Genomic DNA, 23,745 nt, shown 5'->3' with positions numbered 1-23,745 from the left:
AGCAGTATTATTCATCAGGAAAACACATTTTGGGAACAACTGATTTCTAAGATACTTTATTATGTTCTACACCTACATTGCTAGGATGAGGTCAGGAATTCTTTAATCCCCTGAGTTCTTCAGACAATATTCTGTTGCTGAAAAATGTAACTTAATCTGTGTCTGTCTTTCAGCACTGACGGCTTCTGTTGAAACAATTCATGCCTGAGATGTATGGACCTGAGCTATGAAAATATGAGAAGACACTGTACAGTATATTTTAAATCTATGAAATTCATAGTTCTGATGCTTTTGGCCACAGAGCATCGTTTTCTCACTTCCTGGAAAATGTTTATTCCAAGAGAGCTTTAAATGGCCCACGTGTACACTCAACAACCTTCAGATTGTTCTCCTGATACCAGCTTGCTGCTACAATTCCTGTGCATATAAAATAAAGGCTCTTTTTAATGTGCAGCCTACAGTCACAACTTTCTTTGCTGTTCTTCAGAATTTAATGTTCTTTTCATGTTGGATCATGTAAGTTTACTTTTTTTGCTTCTTTTAGATGCATAACTCGGTTAATTTTACATATCACCACTAAACCTTGTTTTACACTTTTGAAACATGACAGTTTCCTGTTTTAACAATTTATTTGTAAAATTTTTATATATATATACATATAGATATATTTAAAATGTGCCATTTTTATTCTTGCTTAGTAAAAGATGTCCTGTTTCTGCTGTAATGATTTCTTGGTCAGGTTGCAATGTCAGCAGTTACTGCCACACTTCTGTCAACATAGACATTAATGTTAGTGGTTACTTTTTCTTGACTCAAATGGAGTGTAGGTATTTTGAGGTACTGGGCTTTTCCTTCATGGGCTTAGGGTGTGTACAGCAATAAGCAGGTTTTCAATCCAGTACTTAGTTTGTGTACAAATGTAATTATGTTCATTGTGTATATATTATACAATGAGCACATATGATGTAAGTATAAGAAGCCACTTATTATTGTTCAAATACGAATGTTCATATCCCATTTCTTTTATATCATATTAAATAAATGTTGATGTTCTTAAGGACTTGTATGGTTAGTGTTTCTTCCAGCAAACAGATGTCACACTGTGTTCCACCTTTTGATGTGGGGAATGCAACAATTCCTGTCCCACTGGCAGCACCACCTGTCAAGCAGAGTAGCAGTGACAGACTCTTAAGAGATCCCAGTCTTCCTCTTCGGGAAAGAATTGAGGCTGCAGCACAGAACAGAACAGACAGCCTGAGACTGACATGCAAGAAATACAGGTTGAGCTGCTGGCCCTCCCAGACTCGTGTTGTGATCCTGGAATAATCACTTAGTCATTCTGAGCCTGCATTCCCTGCCTGTTTACACGGGAGGTAATAGCTTTGGTGGGTGTGGTGAGCAGTAATTCAATATTTGCAAACGCTGATTGCCAAGTTCATCGGGGTTAAGGAGAGAAGTGTGATGATTCCTGGAGGCTTTGGCATCTGCACAGCATCTTCCAGAAACTGCAAGAAAACCTGAACTAATCTGTCAGGTGTTGGCACACTGCAGATGTTAGCAGCTCTGCTCTTCCATCTCACACAGCTGCCTGAATTTGCCTGAGACAAAAGAGGCTTAGAAAAGAATGAAGAGAAACGAAAACATTTCAGGGGAAGCTTTTGAATCTGGGATGTAAAGCTAAGGACTCCTTTGCAGGTTCAGGCAACTGCTGTGTGCCTCAGTGCATGTGTGTGCCATAAGTGGTAAGGCAAGTTTCACAGGAAGGCAGCTGCCAGCTCCTGTTGTGCTTTTTTTATCATACAAATCATATCCTGATCAAGTTAATATTGCTGTTCTAGAAACCATATCATTCATTGTGCTTTTCCACAGAGGAGTGCCTGATAGTGGCACTCAGTTTGAAATTGAATTTCCCCTCTCCCCACCAGGAGTTTGTGTTTGTTGGATTCTTCTGGCACTCCCAGCTCTGCTGCCAGTTCTCCCTGGTGCTCTTTACCACACACCATTGTTGTCTGGCTACCTGTTCTTCTGCCATTTTCCCTGAAAAGTAAAAATATTAGGGATCAGAATTCTGCAGCAGAGCCTGGAGGGGTCACAGTGGACGAGGTGGCTGAAGGAAAAATGAATGATGAAGAGCAGCCCCAAATGAGTGCATCCTTCATCCAAAAGACAGAGCAGAGAAGAGAAATGTGATTTTATTGCTCAGCCAACCCAGGCTTAAGTGCAGGGGCATCACTGGAGCACCTGAGGCAAAGCAAACAGGACACACCCAACTCTCCCTAACCCTGCCAGAGCTCTTTGCTCTCAGCCTTTGCCATCTCTTCCTGCCGAGAAAAGGATTGCAACCAGTAAAGGAAGGAATGACTGAGTGATTTGTGGACGTTTTCAGATGTTTTCTCTGTTGGTTTGGTGTGTCTGCAAGGAACGTGCAGTTCATAATGGAGCTGACAAAGGGGGAGAGAAGGAGCAAGTTTTGCTGAGAGCTCTTGGCAAAGACAGCAAAGGTGAACGGTGCAGGAATGTAGTAACCATCATAGACTGTCATTTCACTTCCTCTGGGCACTTGCTGCAAAGACTTGGAGTTTCATTGGGTGCTCTATTTTTTTTTGTCTTATTAAAAAAAGAAAATTAATAAATGTATGGCTTTGTGTTAGCACAGAGCATCTACTGTTTCTTACCTCATCAGAACAACTTATCCCAGTGATCCTGAGATACAGAAATATCAGAGTACTGATATGGTCAGCCTTCAAACATCTATTTTAAGTTTGTATCTAGGATATTTTTATATTTCTGACTGATTGCTTTATTGGCTATTGCACTGACACTTGTACATATGGAACGAGCTTTTTTTTCAAAAGCAGGAGTCCTTAGGAATAATGCAACACATTCTCTACAGATGTTCATGCTTTTCAGAACCAATTACATCTATTTTTGTCTTTTGTTCACCATTTGCATTGTTCCAAGGCTGCTAGAGAATGTGATTCTTTTAAGTCCCTTAATAAAGTGACATTACTCAAAAAGTTCTAGTTGGTGTCTTGGCAGTTTTTGTATCTTGTGCACTGGCTCAAAGGGAAAGACCTCAGCAGGCAGCTGAAAGCCAGACCTTGTTTGGGTTATCACTGAGGTGGAAAAAGGAGTCTTCAGTTCACATCTCCTCAGAAATAGGCATAATAAAACGAATTCAATAAGGTTCCATTTTCAGGAAATAAAAAAATTGCACATTTCAATCTAAATCACATTAATTGGACAGTCTGTGACAGAATTCTTACCCACCCTGTTGGAGCCACTAGATGTACCAGGAGTGCATAGCTGAAAACCATTAATGAATGACACTGTCAGTAATAGATTTATTAACTTCTCTAGGACTTAGACTAGAGTGGCTTAAGTTGTTGAGCAAAGCAGCAGAACAGAAGGCCTTTAATCAGTGGTGCTGTTGGGTAAGTCTTACCTCAAACTTCCCATGTTTTAAAGATAAGGTGGAGGGGTTTTATTTCTCCTTTTCTAATAAACCATGAGTAGTGCTTATTCAGATCTCAGAAATGGCTCATCATGTCTTTTCTACACAATGCTATTTTGTCCCTGTGATCCTGGATTGTGCTGTAATTATTTTCTGAAGTTATTCTAGGGTAGTGTAATCTTATTTCAGTTTGAATCCTAAGGTAAAATGTAATGTTCTGTCCTTTAGAAAGTTGACATTTAAATGGCTGATAAACAAATTGCCTGTACCTGGCATTAATAATCTCTCTGAAACAACTTAATCTAAGTTTTTTAAGGATGCAGGTGGAGATAACAAAGCAACATCTGGCCTTCATTTCTTCTAAAGAACTTTATATTTGCCTGCTGCCATATCCTAGGAGCTGTTTGTCCATATGGGAGCACTGAAGAAGCTGCTACAAAATGAAATGGAATATTTTGGTGGCTGCAGACAAATGCCTGACCCAGAATGAAGGCTGAGAGCAGCTGCTTTCTGAGCTTGGCATGCACAGCTGGTTACCCAGCTGTTCCAGATGTGTCACCGTTCTAATGTCACTCGTGCAGTGAGGATTTTGGTTTGGGGTTTTTTGGGGGGTTTTTTTGTTGTTGGGTTTTTTGGGGTTTTTTTTGTTGTTGGGTTTTTTGGGGGGGTTTTTTGGTGTTTCTTCATTCTGTGGATGCCAAGGAAAATGTTTTTTTAAGGTCTGTGTAAATCTCTGGCTGCTGTGGTGAAGCTGCAATCAACTTCAATTGCAGCTCTGGGTAGGTGACACCAGCACAGGTTGATAATTGCCTCGTGTGGAATTCTGGCTGGGGATGTGTCCAAGATCACTGATTTAGGCTGGATTTGGTTCTGTTTGGGATAAAAGTAAACCTACAAGCAAACTCTGCTGTTTTCAGCAGGCTGCTGTAGAGTATATCTGGACAAAACCAGATGTGGGATCATTAACTTCTTTATTACTGAAACAAAAAAGAGAATAAGGAATTAATTTTTTTTTTCTTTTTGTCAAATTCTATCCAGATCCCTGTTCTATGGAACAGGAATACTTCAAAGTATTTCAGACTAAAAATGGAAAACACCCTCTTGCTCTTTTGAAGGTGAAATGAGTCCTGATTGGGGAAAAAAAAAAAAAAAAAAAGCAGACTCTGCATGTTGAAGTTGATAGAACAAGGAAGATTTACTTACAGCCTCGAGGTTTGGTCAATGAAAACTTTCAGGAAAAGATTTCACCCTCATCTGTTTTTAGCTGGTCTGTGTCACAGTGAAGTGACTGAATTCTCTTCTGCATCTTTAATTCCATTACAGCCAATGTGTAAAATATCCTCATTCCTCATGTGGAGGAAAATTGTTTTATCCACACCCAGAGAGGAATTCTGTCCCTGCATCAGCAGCTGAGTCCAGGCAGTTTCTTGCTTGGAGTGGCAAAAGTGTGAATGTGCTTCTCATCCTGAAAGGTTGAGTCAGAGCACATCATGGAGACACCAACATTTCCAAGTAACTTGTATGTGAATCTCCTTTATTTTCAGCAATGGATTCTATTTAGGAAAAAAAAAATTCTAAATAATGATCACCTTACTAGAAGTAAAATAATTAGTAAGTACAAACAAATACTTAACTGGTTTTTTTTTTTGAGAAAATTGTCATTAATTGACAGTACATTTCAAAGCAATTGAGGGGGAGAAAAAAGACTGCAAAATTCAGCAACTCAGCATATAAATCACCTCTTCACAATATGAATTTCTGGTGAGTCTTGACACTGATTACACATGTAGTTGAGTGCTTCATACTGTGCAGCTTTCTTCTTGGTAAATTCCCAAGTCAGCAAGAACATGGAGGCTCTTTCAGATGTTTTAGCTTTAAAGAGGAACTTTAAAAAAACTTTTTTTTTTTTTTTCAGTATGCTCATCCACCATTCTAGGAACCAGGGAAACAGCTGTTACTGGCTGTTGGGTTGACTCTTTTTACACTGTTGGTTTTTTTGGTTTTTTTACACTGACATAGTCCTATCTAGACAGAGGGGAAGAAAGACAGCTGAACTTTCTGATGAATGTTTCCTGATGCTATTTTGTGTTTGGTTTTTGGCTACCTGGAGAATGTCTCAGTTTGCACATGCAGGGAGGCCAGAGGCAGCTCGTAGGAGTCAGGTCTAGCTGAAGGTGTCATTTAGTGAGAGGGAAAGAGGGAAATTGCCTGGAAACCAAAATCACCTTTGAATCACATTCCTGGCTGTTTCCTTAGCCTGTGCCAACACAGCCATAATATTTTGTAACTACTGCTTCTGGTATATTGTGCCTGCAAATAATAAATATTTTTAATGAAGACAAAGTGCCTGGATAATGTGTGAAATCCTGGCCACTATTTACAAGGTAGCAGCTACAAATGAACCGAGCAGCCTCAGCCATTTAGAGATGGCCTTAGTGAAGAGGAACTGGTTAATGCTCATGGAATACAACTCTGGAAAAACCACATTTGCTTATATAAGCTGATTGGGGGGATAACTACTCTGACCTCACAGCTTTTTATTTTAAAACTTTTATTTCATGATCATAAAGCTATTCCATTCTGTGTGACCAGCTAAGTACAGCCTAGCTAAGCTCCACTTCATTTCCATCATGCAGATTTTAGGAGAAGGGAGAGCAGAGGTCATGGCTGGCGTTTGCCTCATTAAAATCCCGTGGAGCGCGGGGAGCAGGGCTGGGCGATGTTTGTGCAAGGTGGGGCTCTAAATCTAAAGCCTCGCTTTGAGCCCTGCCTGGTTCCCATCCTGCTGCCCTGCACCGATCCCTGCTCTGAGGAGAAGATCCCTGCTCTGGAAGCTCTGAGATGTCTGAGATGTCTGCAGTGATGGCTCAGGACTCCTCACAGGATGTCGGTGGACAGGAGCGGGTCCTGGTTAAAGCCCGAGCCCTGCAGACTCCCCAGGCAGCTCCCGCACCCTTGGGTGCCACGAGCAAACGCGGTTTTGTTCCCTGGCAGGGATGCGGGGATGGCAGCTCTTGGAGGAGCTGTCGGTTTGAAGGATTCCCAGCAGGAATTGGTGTTTTTGGGAGGTGCTGCCTGTCAGGATCCCTGCAGGAGGAGGATCCCCCCAGCCCTGCCTTCCTGCACCAACTCTGCTATTGCTGTTTCCGTGTTTAGCTCGGGGTGCAGGGGGTGCCCTGGCCACAGGACATGGGGGATGGATGGTTCCAGTTCCAGTGCTCAGCCCAAAGGAACCCGGCAGAGCAGAGTTAGCCAGGCTGCAGCTGCTGCTGCTGCTGCTTCCCTCCGTTCCCCTGCATTTCCCCTCCTTCCCCCCTGCTTTTCCCCTCTTTTCCCCCCTCATTTCCCCTCCTTTCCCCCCTCTTCTTCCTTCCTTTCCCCCTCATTTTCCTTCCTTTCCCTCCTGCATTTCCCCTCCTTCCCCCCCTCATTTCCCCTCCTTTCCCCAGCATCTTCCCTCCTTTTCCCCTGCATTTCCCCTCTTTTCCCCCTGCATTTCCCCTCTTTTCCCCCTGCATTTCCCCTCTTTTCCCCCTGCATTTTCCCTCCTTTTCCCCTCTCCCCAGCCTGTATCCCCCGGCTGGGGGCTCCCATGGTGTGTGAGTTTTTGGGATCAATCGAGGATGCTGATGTGTGCCGTGGGAGTTTGGGGTGGCCATGCGGATTGCTCGGGTACCCGGCGATGGAGCAGGGAGCACAAAGCGGCACAAAGGGCTCGGGATGGTGGCCATGGCCACAAGTGGCTGACAAAAGGGACAAATAGCGAGTTTAAAAAAAGAAAAAAAATGTCCAGGAGCGTCAAAGACGCCGCGGTCTGAGAAACTCCGTGACTGTGCAGATGTGCGGGCTGCAGCTGGCCTGACATCTCAGTAATATTAGGAATATTTAGTAATATCCCTTTCTCTCCCTTCTGGGAATCTGGGTGCTGAGCACGCGCAGGAAATCGGGGATTACAAACTTGTCTGAACTTTTCACTGCCAGACATTAACATGCGGATGCAGCAGCCCGTATGTAAATGATGTTATCTGAGCTCTTTCATGCATGTGTTTCCAGGATAAGAAAGGAGATTATTTCATTGTGTGAACTAATTACCTGTGAAGAAAAAATTTAGAGCCTTTTAAATGTTAATGCCAGGCTGTATTTTTATTAACCTTCCTACTCAATGATGCAGTGTTGTGTGTTTATTGTGTATTTGCAAATGTTAAGGACTTGATCCTTTAACCTAAGTGAAAGAAGTTCTTGATAGGACTTTGCATAAACGGGTTTCTTTGCAAGGTTGCAGCCACATCTCAGAGCCTTCCTCTGCCCATAAAATGAGGTTGCCTCACCAAATGGAAAGGCAAAGTGACTTTTAAGTATCGTGATATTGCTGCTTAATGGTGCACAGCAACAATTAAAGATAAAAAGGCGACAATGATATTACACTGGAACTACGGGACAAATTGCAGCAGAACAGATAAAATGTGTTCTTGGCCTAACCTGCAGTTGCACATAACCAGGGCAACAGAATTTGTGTTGATGCAGCAGATCCGAGCCCAGATGGGAGCAGCCCTTTTGCAGGATTTCAAGTGAAACACTTCAAACATTATGAGACAGGAGAGAATTAGTGTGAGAACCTGATCTCTTGTGGTTCCTACATCTCAGAGAAAATCCTGCATGTTGCTTATTAATACTGTAATTAGATAAGGGAGGAGGGGAGTGACTTTGAAATGCATTGTGTTTCAATATTTACACGGCTTTTATTTTGTCATACTTTGTTAGGCATGATATAAACGGAATTGTTGGGGTTTTTCTGTAGAACATAAGCTGATGAGAACATGCTGCATGTAATGGAAATGAAAATGCATGCAATATGCCAAAAGGAGTTAGCACAGGGCAGTGCAGGTGGTGGACTGAGATCATCCACTGCAACATAAGAAAGTCCCAAAATCTGACTGTACTGATATGCAAAAGACCTCCAAAATATTACTGTTATAAAGATCTGAAACAGAACTGGTTCATGGACATTGCTCCAGCACTTAATTTATGTTTGATTGAGGATGGTGAGGAGAATGTTTGGGGTTTTTTTTCTGTAAAGTCCCATTTTAAATTGGCTGTTTTGCTTCCTGTCTGCATGAACCTTGGGCTCGAGGAGCTGGGATGTGAACGTGTCTGAGGCACTTTGGTGTGAGATCAGGTCCTCGAGACAGCGGGGAGAACAGAAACCACGGCCTGAAGTGGTGCCAAAGGATTTTCCTTGGAAGAAGCAAGGCAGAAATAGGTCACTGCTCCCCACAGAGCTGATGCCTTAAAGCTTTCAGTGCCCGAGTTACACTTCTGTAGCACATCCCTCTTTGTTGTACCTCTTATGCACTAGCACAACCAAAATCAAACAGCTTCCCCAATTTAAGAGACCCCAGTTTCATGTGAAGACAGGTAGGCATGGACTGTAAGATTCACCACATTTTAAATCAGCTCTTTTTCAACCTTGCTCTAAAAAGTTTCCTGTCTTTTCCAGGCTTTAAATAACCAAATCCACTTTTCACCCAGATGAAACAAATGCTTAGAATTGCCGAAGCCAGGCAGAAATTCAGCTGCAAAGATGATGGTTCTGATAAATGATCCAGTTAAATGCAGTATAAAGCCAAACTGCTGCTGACAGTTTGCCTGTATGGCAGCAGCCTGCCAAGAAAATCTAGTGCCCCTTTTCCTACTATAACTTCAGGATGAGAGGAGGTTGTTTTGGGGCACTGATCTGCCTATAAGAAGTATGGATAGTATTTGTTTCCTCAATACACTTTGCATGTGTCACTAGGCAGAAAAATCATCAAGCACATAATGTTCACCTTGACTAAAGACACTCCCAGTTTTAAAAGACTGACGAGATTCAAAAGCATTATGTCATTAAAAGCCAAGCCCATCCCTGCTGAGAGCACTCGTGTGTGGGTTTAGCAGCAGCTTTCACTGGAAGGCTCCAAAGACAAACAACTGCAGCCCAGAGCAGCCTGGCAAAGAGATTCCCTTCAGCATGTCCCAACCATGCACAAATCTGTGTGTGACAGCATGCTGAAAGGCTTTGCCCACCCCTCTGCAGTCAAATGTTTGGAGAATGTGGGAGCAAGTGAGCTGGGAATGGAATTCAGGAGAGGGGAATAGAATTCAGGAGAGGGGAATAGAATTCAGGAGAGGAGAATAGAATTCAGGAGAGGGGAACAGAATTCAGGAGAGGGGAATAGAATTCAGGAGAGGGGAATTGCTGCTTTGCCTGTGGGAGAACATGCAGTGCATCCATAGGGCACATCACGGGGCACTGAGCCAATTTAGGATCGAATCTCCCAATTCTGTCACGTATTCCAGGCTTCCTGAGAGAGGGGACCTCTGACCTGTTGAAATTCTCACTGATGGAGGGTGAAATTCTGAATACAGTGCAACTCAGGCTCTGCTGTGTGGTAGGGGCCAAGTCCCCACCTCCTAGCAGCCATCAGTAATATCAGGATATCAGGATTTGCTGAGTTCCTCAAAACTCCCCAGGCTGAGTTTGGCCCCACTGAGGTCAATGTGAATTTTGCAATCAATAGCAGGGACACCAAAGTTTCAGACCAAGCCTGTAAAATCCCTCTGGGAGCACATATCTCTGATCCTTTAGTTTGCAATAAAGGTGTTTGTTGCAAGATTGGGTGTAAAGCACTCAATCTCAGTTTTCATTCCATCACTGATAACCAGTGGGTGCATAACACAAGATTCCAAATGTTCTCATTTCCCACTGCTTCAACCAAACAGCACCACAACTCCAGCAGTATGTGCACAGCCAAAAAGACCTGAATTTCCCTTTCCTTGTCCAAATTATCACCTATGCAGCAACCATTTTAGTCATTTCTGTCAAATGAAACCTCGCTGGAAGAGTCTGGGAGCTCTCCCAGAGCTGGTGTTGGTGGCTGCAGCTGGCACAGAGAGCAGCCTGGCCCAGGGTCAAGGGCAATGCTTGGGCTGGGCAGGCAACCTGCACCCCTGGCAGGCTGGAATGAGCCCGGGGAGCAGATCCTGCCACGGGAATCCTCAGCCTCTGCCCCAGAGCTGCCAGGCCAGCAGCAGAGCGTGCAGGATGCAGGAGTGGCAGCCATTCCATGATGGGGCTGGGCTGCAGGATGTGCTGGGATTTCACTGGGTTTTTTACAGGCTGCTGCTGCCCTCAGCACGGTGTTTCTGTGGCAGAAGGGGGTGCAAGGAGGCTGAGTGCTGCCCTTGCTAAACCAGAGAGAGAAACACAGAGTGTGGCGAGTATTGAAGGGGAGGGAGGGGGACAGGAGAGATTTTTTTTTTTTTTTTTTTTCCAGATTGCAGCGATATTCCAGCCTCAGAGGGCAGGAGTGGGGAAGTTTGCAGTGAAAGCAGGAGGTTTGACAGGCAGGCATTCCCCTGGCTCTGTTGTCAGCGTGCAGACAGGCAGCACAGCTCCTTTGGCACGGAATTGCTGCAGTGAGCTGATGAAGATCTTTTCAGTCCCTGGGCTTCCCAGTGCTGTCATGACAACAGCTACTTTGCCGGCCCTGCTGAAACCCCTTTTCACATTCAGTGAATGCCTTGCACAGAAAAGTAGGTTGTTCTCATCAGCCTCCCTCTCTCTCTCTCTGTGTCTCAGATTTGATTGATTGAGAATAGGGAGGGGTGCTGTACTTCTACAAGCTTGGCTTCCTTGCCATGAACATGATGGATCCTTCATCTTGCAGGAAAGGTTTGAGGAGTTAGGAATAGCAAACGGTGTTTTAATAGCTCAGAAGACAAATACTCTATCTGTAATAAACATTTGTCATTAGTGGCAAACGACAGTGAAGTCATCCTGCTGGCTTTGTAATTGTTAAATTAGTTTTGATTAATTTGAGTATGACTTCTCTGTTCAGTGAATGCCCTAATAATGGCAATTCATGTCTTTGGATGCAATTCTGAACTTCTCTGAAATTCATGTGTTTGCTTGTGCTCAAGCCTAACAAATAATAAATTCTATTTAAACAAACCAATTCTGTGTATCTCTAGCTGTTTGATAAACTTCCCATGACCTGAATTTTTCTTGTAGCATCAGCAGAGCAGTGAGGAGAGAAGATGAATTGTCCAGCTGTTAAGGTTTTGGGAAATCTGGATTTTGACACCTTCCCCAAGACAGTATCTTGCCCGAGGCTGGCCAGAGTGTGTGATTAATGCCTCTCTCAAGGATAACCTCCCTCCCTAAGGCTCTATCTGCCCAGAGCTGGCACTCAGGGAGAACCTGTAATCTCCTTGCTTGTCATTTCTCATCTCATGGACCTAAATTTGTCATCTGTGCTCCTGTGGGAATTCTGAATGGAGCCACCAGTGTTTGGGGCAGCGCCCAAACCTGCCAGGGCTGGGTCCCAGCTCAGCTCAGCTCAGCTCAGCTCAGCTCAGCTCAGCTCAGCTCAGCTGCTGAGGTCTCTCCAGCTTCCCTTCCCACCTTTACAAAGCTGCAGGGAGCAGCGATTGTCATCCCCGTGTCAGCCTGGGGCAAAGCCAGGGTGATCTTTGGGAAGCCAGAAAAACACTCACTGTGGAACATGGGAACAGTGTCTCAATTTTACAGAATCACAGAAAAGTGAGGCTGGAAGGCACCTCAGGAGGTCACAGAGTCCAAGCAGCAACAGCTGGAAGAGGCTGCTCAGGGCCATGTCCAGATGTGGTTGGAATAACTTCACAAACAGAGATGCCACAACCTCTCTGGGCAATCTCCTACACTGCTTGAAAGTGGAAAAGTTTCTTCTTGTGTTTAAATAGATGGAATTTTCTGCATCTCAGTTTGTGACCATTGGCTCTTGCCCTCACCAGACACCGAGTCTGGCCCCACCTCCTTTCCTTCCCCTCTCCCATATTTACACCTTGAAAAGATCCCCCTGAGCCTCCACTTGTTGGGGCTGGGCTCTCTCAGCCTCTCCTCATCTGACAAACTCCACTCCCTTCATTATCTTCAGCCACGCTCTGGGAAGCTGAGAGCTTTGTTTGCAAGGACAAGAGCTCGGGCTTGGAAGGAAAGATTATTTCAAGAAAAGAGAGGGGAGAAAAGGGGCACAAACTTTATAACTAGATTTCTGCAAGGGGATTTTCGTTTAAATTTTATGAAACATTAATTTAAAGAAATCTAAAAGTGTTCTATGGAAAACCCATATTCTACTCACTCACAAACTGAAAAGTGAGTTACCACAAGCTGGAGAAGGGGAGTTTTAAAGTAACCCTAGAACACGGAAAAGCTGTTGTAAACTTGTACTCTTTCCAAGCTGTGATTTGTATCTAATTAGCATTCAATTAATTATGCATTTTTGTTTGGTTGTAATGGTTACACACCGGTTTTGCAACATGCAAGACCTTGATTACTTTTACGGTTTTTGAAAAGAATTTCCATGTGTCAAAAAACCCTCTGCTCCTGACTTCACATCTATATCTTTAGAGAAAAAAAAGGGATTTACTGCCTGGTGTGTGCTTGTGCATAATTGCCCCTGAGATGGGATGACCTCCCCTGGTTTTACTGTGAGGTTGTGCAGCAAGTGACCTGCAGAAAATAAATGAACATACTGCTGACAGCCCTCTACATGTGCCCGGGCACACACCTTCATTTAAAGCTCGAATCCAGCTCTGCTTTGCATAAGAATGTTGAGAAAACCAATTCCCCAAATTAACAGCATGTAAAGACTCTATAATCTGGAAGCAAATATTTTAATTATCTCTGGCTAAAATGAATCTAAATGACAGCATTTAAGGATGTTGATTCTTCCGAGACTTAAGAATTTTGGCTGCCTTTACTGAAAAAGAACAAACTGTGCCAAAAAGAAAATGTACACAAGGAGGTTTGGGAGGAAAAGAAAGTATTTCTAATAATTTATGTAGGGTTTTTAGTCAGAAATGACAATATTGGCAATACTGATGACAGAGAAAAGATGCTCTATTTGTGTACAGTCCCTCATATATTAGTGTTTTACCTGTTCATGTGATATATTGCATCACTTATTTAAATTTTCCAATGTGGCATTTGGAAAACTTCCCCAATAGTTTCAAAGACAAGTGCAATGCATTTTTAGCACATACATATGCAAGTCCCTGGAAGTCCCAAAAACGGAGAGGCAGGGGGTGACAGGGTTTATATTCAGATTTATCAGTGCAAAGGTGCTGTGAGCAGCTTTTGTTTCTGAAGCAAATTCCGAGTTCATTCCCAGTGGTCTCTGTAATAACTCATGGGATATCACAGCTCAATGGCACCTACTTGAAATTCTGTGCTTAAATTTCAGGTTTTGCAGCAACCTGTAGAGCACATCAAAAAACCACATTACCAGGCCCTCTAATGCCTTGAACTCACAGCTTTTTATCTTTCAGTTACAAGAAATTTTCAGGCTTTATTATTTTGCATTTCCTGTTTTCCTTCAATATACTTTGACAACAAATTGAGCACCATTTAGTGTGCATTTTAGAGGTTTCATCTACTGGTAAGGTACCTGATTCCTTTCAATTACATCAGAATATCTCTGGGACGTGGCCCTCCTCTCACTGATTGTGTTTGTAGATGCCTTAAAGCAGAGATGCCCTCATCTGCACTGGCTGGCACGAGTTTATCACAAATGCAGACAGAATGAATGTTAGGATGTGCTTTTGGATGAGCTCCAGAATGACAGAATGGGGTTTTCCATTCCTGAAGTGACCCCTGGTCCTTTGTGTCACCTTAGCAAGTTTTTAACATTTTTTGTTCCTCTTTTCCCCATCCCCAGAGTGTTACATTTGCCTGAGCTGTCTGGAGCTTTCTGAGGCTTCATGACCTAACAGGAACAGAATGCCATTTTATATTTTTATATCTTTTTTTACAAAAGCAGTTCCCTGCTCTAGATCATGGCAGGAATTCCAGGGACAGCTGTGCTGGCACCAGAGAAGAGGCAGCAGATCAGCGTGACACAAAGCAGGGGCAGGGCAGAGGGGGAAGAAGGTCCCGAGCAGCATCGAGAATTCCTTTGGCTTGCAAAGTGTTTTTCAAAGCCATTTCCAGTCCCAGAGAGGGCTCGGCACTCCCGGGGACAGAGCAGGGACCCTGTCCCGACAGGATTCCCTGCAGCTTGGCCCAAGCCAAGCACGGCTCGCAGTTTCTTACATCCCGGTGTCCGAGCAGACAAAGATTAAAGGCAGCTCTAAAAAGAAAAGAGCGTGGAAGCCGAGTTTAAAGGGAGAATTAAGCGGGTGCTGCAGGAGAGGGTGGGGTCTCAATTGCACCGTGAGGCAATTTCAGCCCGGTCTGAAGGGAAGGGAAGGTTTGATTTGGGAAGGTTTGGGAAGGTTTGGGAAGGTTTGGGAAGGTTTGGGAAGGGAAGGTTTGGGAAGGGAAGGTTTGGGAAGGGAAGGGAAGGGAAGGGAAGGGAAGGGAAGGGAAGGGAAGGGAAGGGAAGGGAAGGGAAGGGAAGGGAAGGGAAGGGAAGGGAAGGGAAGGGAAGGGAAGGGAGAGAACCCGGCTGCTCGCAGGGAGAGAGGGCAGCGTGTCCCTGCAGAACTCCAGCCTGGATGGGGAGGGTGGGGCAGGGAGAAGGGAAGGGTGCAGCTCCCAGGGGCTGCTGAGTCGGCAGAAAACTGAGCAAGGTGAGTCATGAGGTGCAGGCAGCAGGAATTTCCTGCACTGCTTTAAGACATGCATGGCAGGCACGGGGTGGAGAAGGGAGCTCCGGGACCAAATGCTTGGCTCTACAGAATCTCTCCTGGTGGAAGACTGGATGTCACCTTTCCTGTAGCTCAGGCCTGTTTAATTTCTCTCCTCTCTTTATAGGCCCTTCTTGCTGTTTTGAAGTGCTTTGTTTGTGTACTGTATATCACAGTACTATAATGCTGATCAAAGTTAGGGAAAAAAACCTCAAGAAACCGGCCTTGCATACATCTGGTGATCTCACCTAAGTGTCCTTCAAGAAAACCCCACAAAACAGCAAAATTGTTGTGAATCAAGAAAAGAAGAAACTACTTGTGTGGAGTGTGCTTGTTCCTGATGCTGCTGTCAGTGTGAATGCCCTGCACCCTGGTGTTCCTGAGGTAAGAGAATAAAATCTTTATTTCTTCTCCCTGCTCTGCTGCGTCTACAAGTTGTTTGTTCTTGAACTAATGGTCCTGCTTGGAACCTTTGCCTGTGAATAGGATTCTACTGGTTTATCTACAGGCTTTTTAAAAATTTATTTTGTTATTTTGTGCTTTGTTGATTCCTGAACACAAATGTCTGAGCTTTAAAGCATCGTTGTAAGGTGGACTGAGCATACCAGAAACCCTTGGTGTGAGCGACAGAGTAACATCCACCCGCAAAGCCCAAGTGAATGATGTGTTTTTAATCCAAAAGATTCCCTAATTGGAGTCTCCTCCTTTGAGCTTTTATCACAGCATTCAAATGTAAATGATTTAGATGCTTTTGCGAGTTGCAGAATCACCTGTTCTCTGACAGATCCCTTTCAAGAGGTTTGAAAAGTCAAAAAACCTTGGAGAAAAAGGCAATGTAGCTTCGGTAAGCTGTGTGGGTTTGTAGAGAGAAATAATCACTGCTGCTTGCACTTGGTCAGGACTTTATCACAGCACTCAAGGGCCGAGCCTGGACACAGAATTTTGTGCCTTTGAAAACCTGAGAGCAGGACACCAAGAGATCATCACAGGGTTTTTCTTCTCTGAGTGCCTGCTGCAGGAGTGACCCCGATAAATGCCCAGTGATTTCCGTCAGAAAATAGAAATATCCTGAGGTTTCCTCCCCTGACCCTCTCTGAATACACAAATTACCTAACGAGCTGGCTTAGGAGAGGGGAAAGGGGCAGGTGGAATCGCCCTGCTCCTTTCAGTGCAAACACAAGGAGTCTGTGCGGGCACACAGCACCTCCAAAATCCCAGAGGGACCGGGGGAAAAAAGGACATTGGTGGCCCTGAGCACCCAGCAGAGCCATCAGGACAATTTACACCGGAGCTCTTTGTGATCACTTTACTCCCCTCTGTCCCATATTCATCGTTTGGGAAAGGTGTCTTTTACCGAAGCCCTTCATGTATTTTTGTTTTCTCATTATTTGATACCTCTCTGATTCTGTCCCTTGCTGAATGCAGAAGGGCATCAGTGGGTAACAGAGACATCGCAATTATTTCAGTTCCTGCCGTTCCTGGACTGAATCCGAGCGTGGCTTATGTTTAAAATGTCACACCTCGTGTTTAATCAGAGCAGGGACTGCAACACCCAGTGGGAGCCCCACGGCTTCCCCAGCAGAGAGCAGAGCACAGCACACACTGACCAGGCACAACAGGGAACACAAACTCAGGGTTTGGGGACTGTTCTGGAGTCAGGAGACCTGCAATACACATCTTGCACAGATGAGAAACAGCATTGCAGCTGTTCTTGTCTTTTTTTCCCCCTCTTTTTTTTTTTTTTTTTTAAGCATTCTTAGCATTTCCACTTTCTAGCTGAGGCTGGCTTCAAGAAATCTGAGGAGCTATCATCACTTTTTCATTGTTGCTGGTTTCCAAAATTTGCTTATGCTAGTCTGCAGGCAAAATATGTTATTGGTTTGTTTTCAGAGATTAATTCAATGTTGAGTCCCCCGGCCCCTGTGGCAGTTCCAGTGCTGTGGGTCTCTATTTCGATGCTGCTCCACCACAGCTTGTTCTTGTTTCTGCTCACAACTACATCTGTGGATGGGCTGGGAGCCATTCCCAGCTATGCAAATGCAGCTTTTTGGAGCACCTTGTCCAGATTTTAATCCTGTGCACTTCTCCTGGGATCTGGGATCTCTGTGGACATGCCAGATATGCCTGCTGTAATTGGGGTTGGTGATGCTCTTCCTCAAGTGCAGAAGGGACAGTGCTTTTCTGGGCTGAGTTGTGGTTCTGTGTTTTGCAGTTTGTTTTTAAACTTAACTACCACGGCTTCATGATTTTTGTTTGAAATGTGGCAAGCTCTGTAAGCATTGGCTAAAGACTGACAGATGTAAGATATTTAAAATTCACATGGAATAGCATTTTATTACTTTTGATTTATTTACCTTTGTTTGAATAGCTTTCAATTTCATCTCTCCAATAATTTGTGAAACTACCTTTTATCTCTGGGTTCAGATTCTGCCTTTCTGTTCTACTGCAAATCCCCATCCTATGTACTTTATAGTAAACTTTATCCCATTTTGCATGATCATTAAATGACCTTCATTTTCAAACTCTGTTCTGAAGGCTTCTAAGTGATTGACAGCTATCCTGTTGACATTTCACCTTTCCCCTTTTATACATCCATAATTTTAGATTGGGTATTGGGCAGGAATTGTTCCCTGGCAGGGTGGGCAGGGCTGGCACAGGGTGCCCAGAGCAGCTGTGGCTGCCCCTGGATCCCTGGCAGTGCCCAAGGCCAGGCTGGATGGGGCTCGGAGCAGCCTGGGACAGTGGGAGGTGTCCCTGCCATGGCAGGGGTTTGGAATGAGATGATCTTTAAGGTCACACTTCCAACCCAATCCCATCTGTGATATTCCACAGTTGGTCACACAACTTTTCCCCGGGAGCCAGGAAGATTCTTCCCTGCCAATGGAGGTTTACTCTCCCTCCTCACTGCACGGAGCGCGTTCGTCAGTGGCGCAGGAACCCTTTATTCCCGGTGTCCCCTTTTATTCCCGGTGTCCCCTTTATTCCCGGTGTCCCCTTTATTCCCGGTGTCCCCTTTTTTTCCCGGTGTCCCTTTTCCCGGTGTCTCTCCCGGAGCCGTGCTGTGGCTCTGGTGCCCGGGTGTTTCCCGCAGCCCTTCCCGAGGAGCTGGGCTCTCCCATTCCGTGCGCTCCGAGTGTCCCGTTCCCGCCCGGTGCCCGTGGGAGGACCCGCAGTGCCCGGTGCCACCGGAGCGATCCTGGCCCCACCCGAGCCACCCAGCTCCGGCAGCGCCAGCCGGGAATGTCCTGCCGGGATCTGTCCTGCAGCGAGCCGGGGGGACCGGGAGCGCTTCATCCCCGCCGCACGGCCCGCTATCCGTGGGAACCGGGATGCCCGGGGGATTCCAGCCGGGATGCCCGGGGGACTCGAACCGGGATGCTCGGGGGATTCCAGCCGGGATCCTTGGAGAATTCCAGCCGGGATGCCCGGGGGATTCCAGCCGGCATCTCCGGGGGTTTCAAGGCGAGATCCTTGTTGAATTCCAGCGGGGCTCCCTGGGGGATTCCCGGCGGGATGGTTCCCCGGCAGACTCAGGCCGGGATCCCTTCTCGCCGGGGGCGGTGGCCGCCGCCGCTCCGCCCTCTTTCCCGCGTTGTTTGTCCCCGGGCGCGCTCCGTAGCGCGTGCGGCGGCGGCGGCACGAGCCGGGCCCCGCCCCGCCCCTCCCCGCCGGCGCGGGTGCGCGAGGAGGGCGAGGGAAAAGGAGGGGGGGCGCGCGGGGCCCGCGGGAGCGCGCACCGGCCGCGCGGGCGCGCACGGGCCGCGCGCTCACGCCCCCGCCGTGCGCACTCCCGCGGCCGGCCCCGCGCGCGCGGCAGCGACTCGCAGGCGCCATGGCGGCCGCTCGCTGCAGCGACATGGCGGAGCCCCAGCGGCGCCTTCCCGGGCAGGCGGCGCCCGCCGAGGAGGAGGAGGAGGCGGAGGTGGCGGCGGCGGAGGTGGCGGCCGCCGCCGGCGGCGGGGCTGGATCCTCCTCGTCGTCGTCGTCGTCGCCGCCGCCGCCGCCTTCGTCCGCGGCGGAGCCGGAGCCGCTGCTGCTGCTGAACGGCGAGGCGGAGAGCATGTCGGAGCCGAGCCCGGAGAGCGCCAGCCAGGCCGGGGACGGGGAGGACGAGGACGAGGAGGAGGAAGAGGAGGAGGAGGAGGAAGAGGAGGAGGAGGGCGGCGAGGAGGAGGAGAGCAGCCTGGTGGGCAGCAGCAGCAGCAGCACGAGCAGCGGCTGCTGCAGCGACGAGACCCGCTCGCCGAGCCCCGGCGGCGGCAGCGAGGCCGACGCCAAGGAGGAGCCCAAGGGCCCCCGGGGCAGCCAGGAGGACGGGCCGGGCCGCGGCGGCGGCGGCGGGGGCGGCAGCAGCTCCAGCAGCGTGTCCAGCGGCGGCGACGAGGGATACGGCACCGGCCCCGGCACGGGCGGCGGCAGCAGCTGCGGCAGCGCCACGTCGGGGGGCCGGCGGGGCAGCCTGGAGATGTCGTCGGACGGGGAGCCCCTCAGCCGCATGGACTCGGAGGACAGGTCAGTGTCCGGCCGCGCCCCCGCCTCGGCAGCCCCCGTTCCCCGGGCGCCGCCCCGCTCCGGGCCGCGGGGCCGGCGCGGCAGCCACAGGTTTGTGCGGCCAACTTGTGCCGGGCCCCCGCCCTGCCGCTCGGGCCTGCCTGCGGAGGAGGGGGCCGGGAGAGCCCCGAGCGGCCCCGCCGGGCGCTGCCTCCTCCTCCTCCTGCGGGGCCTCTTTCCTCGGAAGCTGCGGATTTTTCTCAGATGGTGCTCTCGGGGCTCTCCGGGGCTGTGCCTTGGCCAGCGCGCAGGTGGGGTGCACTGAAGCTTCGAGATGGGAAATGCGTCTCTGGATGCGGTTTTACCTGCCCCCGCAACACGGGCTGTGCTCTAGAGGGAGAAAAACCGGGTGAAAAGCTCTTAAAACGTGACGGGGAAAAAAAAAGCGAGTTTACTAAAATAAAAAGGAGACCAGCCTTTCCTGCATTACGCGTGCACAAGTAATAATCGTGCACAGTGTGAAGTGAGGCTCAAAGCTCAGCATTTGGAGGCTCAAAGTCATCTTGGAGTGAGTTCTGTAATTGTGAATTACAGAATCTGTAAAGATGGGTTCTTGAGCTTTTGTACGTTCGAGCTACACATTTCGTTTTATCAAGATTCTGGCTCGATTCTGGTGAAAAGGCACGACCGAATTCTCACACATGGTTGAATTCTACCATTCAGGTCTGTTTCACCCTACTAAGTCAAGCATTTCAAAGAACGTGGCTTATGTAGTAGCTGTGGATGTTGTATGCGACAGTTGACTTGAAAAACTGAAAATAGGATGGAAAAAGGATGTAAAAGCAGTGTGCAAGTGCTGTGTGCCTCTTACTAATTAGACCTTTCGAATAGTTTTAGAAACTTGTACAATTTTCCCTATACGTTTAGCAGGAAAAGTATCGGACTTCCCTGCTAGAGTAGTTCCAGTTAAGTAACAATTAGAATTTTATTTGTATTTTCTTAAGATAGTTTCAGTGTTAAGTGTGGAGAATTACGTGGTTTGGTCCAGAAACGTACTGTGAATATGTGTTCGATCAAAATCTTTGTAACTGTACAAACACCCATATTTCAGAATGAAAATGGGCCATGACTAGACCTAACCTCGAAGATTAAAACCAGCCCAGCAAAGCCCTCGTGAGTCAGAGTTCCCCAAAATCATGTAATTGGCCTAAACGTCTTAAGAAGACAGAAAAGAATTCAGGTTTTTGGTTTCCATCAGACTTTTGAGACTCACAGAAGTCCCATTTTCTTTCTCCCAAACTAATGCAAGTGGAAAGGGGGTGTGGATGTTGGCGTTTGTTTGTAGGTTTCGTTTGTTTCTTGTTTTTTTCAAAAGCTGAGATTTTATGAGCAGTTGACTAAGGATGGTAGTAGACTTCTGGAAAAACACCAGGTACATAAAGGAGCTTTAAGAGAACAGTTTCTTGTTTTTCATAGAACGAAAGTCGAAATCTAATCCAAATGATCTTATCCAAGTGTGTGTCTGGGGTGAGGAAATAACAGAAATAACTCGCAGGGGTTTTCTGGTGGTAGCATCATTATGCCCTGTGCACTCCAGAGCTGGTTGCTACTTTCTTTCTGTGTCATTGTTCTCGTGGTCCTCTGGCTGTACACGGTTAAATCCACGTGAGTGGGTCCTTGCTCCTTCCCCTGCCACCAGTACAGGCTCTCTTGGAGGAGTGGGACTCTTTGTGTTCTGTGCCTTGTTTTTAATCCTTGCAAAGTTTTATCGTGACCTGCCAGGATGCAAACTTAGGGTTTTGAGAGTTCGTTTTGTGCTCTAATTCTAAGGCTTGCTTGTGGAATTGGTGGGAGAAGAGCAACGCTACCGAGAGTGCCATTTGTCATTCCTGGTGTTGGGAAATTTCGTTCGGTGTGCACTCTTTGCTGCAGCGTGTTAGAATGTTTCATGATTTTCGTCACATGTAGTCCAGCATGTTGCTTGCTTGACATTGTGATCCAAATGATTGCTGCTGCTTGGAAGGCAGCCACAACATAATCGTGTGCCTTTCAGATGATCTCACAGACAAGCAGAGTGTTGCAAAGGGTAGGGGATGTGCTGAAGAGTTGGAGTGTGTAAATTGGAATAGTGAAATACCAAGGAAGAGCTGGAAACATTTTGGACTTAAGGCCGGAGGCACAGGTATATAATAATGCATTGAAATCCTGAAAAAATTCATCATTCATTGATTTGGTCACCTCTGAATTCAAGTGTAAGTTCTGTGACTATTAGAGAATTTTGTCTATGAAGTGTTGTTTTGTATGAGATAGTTTATTGTACAATGCTTGGTGGCCTTTGCTGGCTCCCTGTGTCCCCCACGTCCCGAGGAGCTCGGTGTCTGACTCTCCCTGTGCTGTAAAGTAAGATTCCCTGGGGAGAGAATGGAGAGGAAAGGGAAGAGATGGAAGTGAGAGGCTTGACTTTGCAGAGCTTGGCTTTAGCCAGAGGAAGCTGCTATAGGAGAGTGTACCTGGTAAAGACTCTCCTCCTGTCAGCAGGTTTGGTAACATTCAGATCATGCCCCTGGGCTTGGGATTTTTTTTCTTGCTTCCTCTTCAGAAAATTTGAATGAATAAAAGGGTGTGGTAGGAGGGCCTGAATTCCATGAGCGATCAAATTCCCATTTCCTTGTGCATGTTCTTTATCATTCTCCACGTTATGTTATCTCTGATTTTTCCTTTCGTGATATCAAACACAAGCGAAGCAGAGGAAGAGGAAAGTCTTGCATATGGTAAAAGTACAGCTACTGTTCAGCAACTTCTATTTTTAACATTTTAGTGTTTTTTGGGCGTATCTGCTGACAGAAAAAATAATTTGTAGGAAATTTGTTAGTATTTATAATAACACGAGAAATAAAAATAAAGGTGACTGTCAGTGCCCTGAAATTTAGGATTCAGGAATTTTAACTCTCCATTTCCGTGCACACAGATAGATTTTATACTTTGTTACAACGTATTTATCTTCCCTCCCAAGAAACCCAGAAAGGAAAAAGCGAACCCCAGATTGATACTTAGCTAGGATAAATAACCAAGGTAACATTTTCAGCTCAGCAGGAGAGCTCCGTGCAGCCCCTCCAGGACTGACAGGTATCTCGTTGATCTGTAGTACTTCCATGTTTTCCCTGGGAATTCTGCTAAGTTCCCGCTGCTATGAAGGAGTTTGTGTGTTATTTGTGAGCAGGCTCAGATCAGCTGGCTGAGTAAGAATAGTCTGCATTGAAACCTAGTGATCCTCTGGATTTACAGTTGGAACAAAGACTATTATCAGCACGTGAATGCTGCTCATTTTCATGTGGCTTTCTCCAAGTTGAGCCCTGTGCTGAAAGGATGGATGTGTTCCTCCAGAATCCTCTTGCTGCAGTGCTGAGAAACATTTGACAGGACTTGAAAAGAAAAAAATAATGGATCAGTTAACTATAAACACTGAAGCTGGACCTAAGCAAATGCGTGGATTTGGGTATAAACCAGCTGAGCTGAGAGCAGTGGAGATGCATCTGCAGCTCCCTGGTGTTGTTATTGCTGAATTGTGGCATTTTCTTACAGACACTTAGTTTACTGAAATAATTTAAATGTTGTTTACTGGAACGCTTATTATGGAAATATATTTAAATCTGAAATAGTTTCATCGTCAGATTTTGTTGGATTTAGAAAACACTGGTAGGTCTTGCAGTTTTAAAGAAGTTACTGAGCAGAAATTTGAGTAGTAAATCTGTATGAAGAGCTTTTCTGTTCATCCCTGTGAATTTGTCTTGTATCTTTGTCACCTAGCAGTTAGCCCTGGTTTGCTGTTCTTACATTATCTTTACCCCTCTTAGCAGTTTATCCTTTGCTCCCTCCTGCTCCTGGCTGGCATGGAGCATGGACAGGCTGCAGGATGAGCTGTGCTGACTGGTGTGCTGCTAGGCCGAGTGTAACAGGTTGTCTTTGCACCTATGTAGTGATTTTTCCCTTAGGCACAGACTAAATCATGTCCCTCTTACTCACAGGCACTTTTCATGGAACTTGTAAGACTTTATTTTCTTTTTTTTTTTTTTCTTTTCACTTGTTTTTTTTTGGGTGGGGGGTAACCTTTCCATGTTTTTTGTTATTCACCAACAAGTCAGTTATTGAGAGGC

At 46.4% G+C, this 23,745-nt stretch overlaps 2 protein-coding genes across 21 annotated transcripts in view; both read left to right on the top strand.

The window, feature by feature from the left end:
* The window catches only part of PLEKHA5 (pleckstrin homology domain containing A5), a 155,485-nt gene extending 152,465 nt beyond the window's left edge, over positions 1-3,020 (top strand). For all 16 annotated transcript variants that reach the window (XM_088164521.1, XM_088164517.1, XM_088164520.1 and 13 more), the window contains one exon: positions 174-3,020. Coding sequence is in view for 1 of the 16 variants with exons in the window: in XM_088164510.1 (XP_088020636.1) it covers positions 174-208 (35 nt within the window). In the remaining 15 variants the exon portion in view is untranslated. The remainder of the gene's footprint in view (positions 1-173) is intronic.
* Positions 3,021-18,917: 15,897 nt separating this feature from the next.
* The window catches only part of AEBP2 (AE binding protein 2), a 42,288-nt gene continuing 37,460 nt past the window's right edge, over positions 18,918-23,745 (top strand). For all 5 annotated transcript variants that reach the window (XM_088164504.1, XM_088164507.1, XM_014869924.2 and 2 more), the window contains exon 1: positions 18,918-19,612. In XM_088164504.1, the coding sequence (XP_088020630.1) occupies positions 18,933-19,612 (680 nt within the window). In that variant the 5' untranslated portion in view covers positions 18,918-18,932. The remainder of the gene's footprint in view (positions 19,613-23,745) is intronic.

The sequence above is a fragment of the Sturnus vulgaris genome, chromosome 5 (assembly GCF_052056855.1).
Source record: "Sturnus vulgaris isolate bStuVul1 chromosome 5, bStuVul1.hap1, whole genome shotgun sequence".
NCBI classification, from domain to species: Eukaryota; Metazoa; Chordata; class Aves; order Passeriformes; family Sturnidae; genus Sturnus; species Sturnus vulgaris.
Note: the sequence above shows the minus strand (reverse complement) of the source record. Positions and strands in the feature narration are given on the sequence as shown.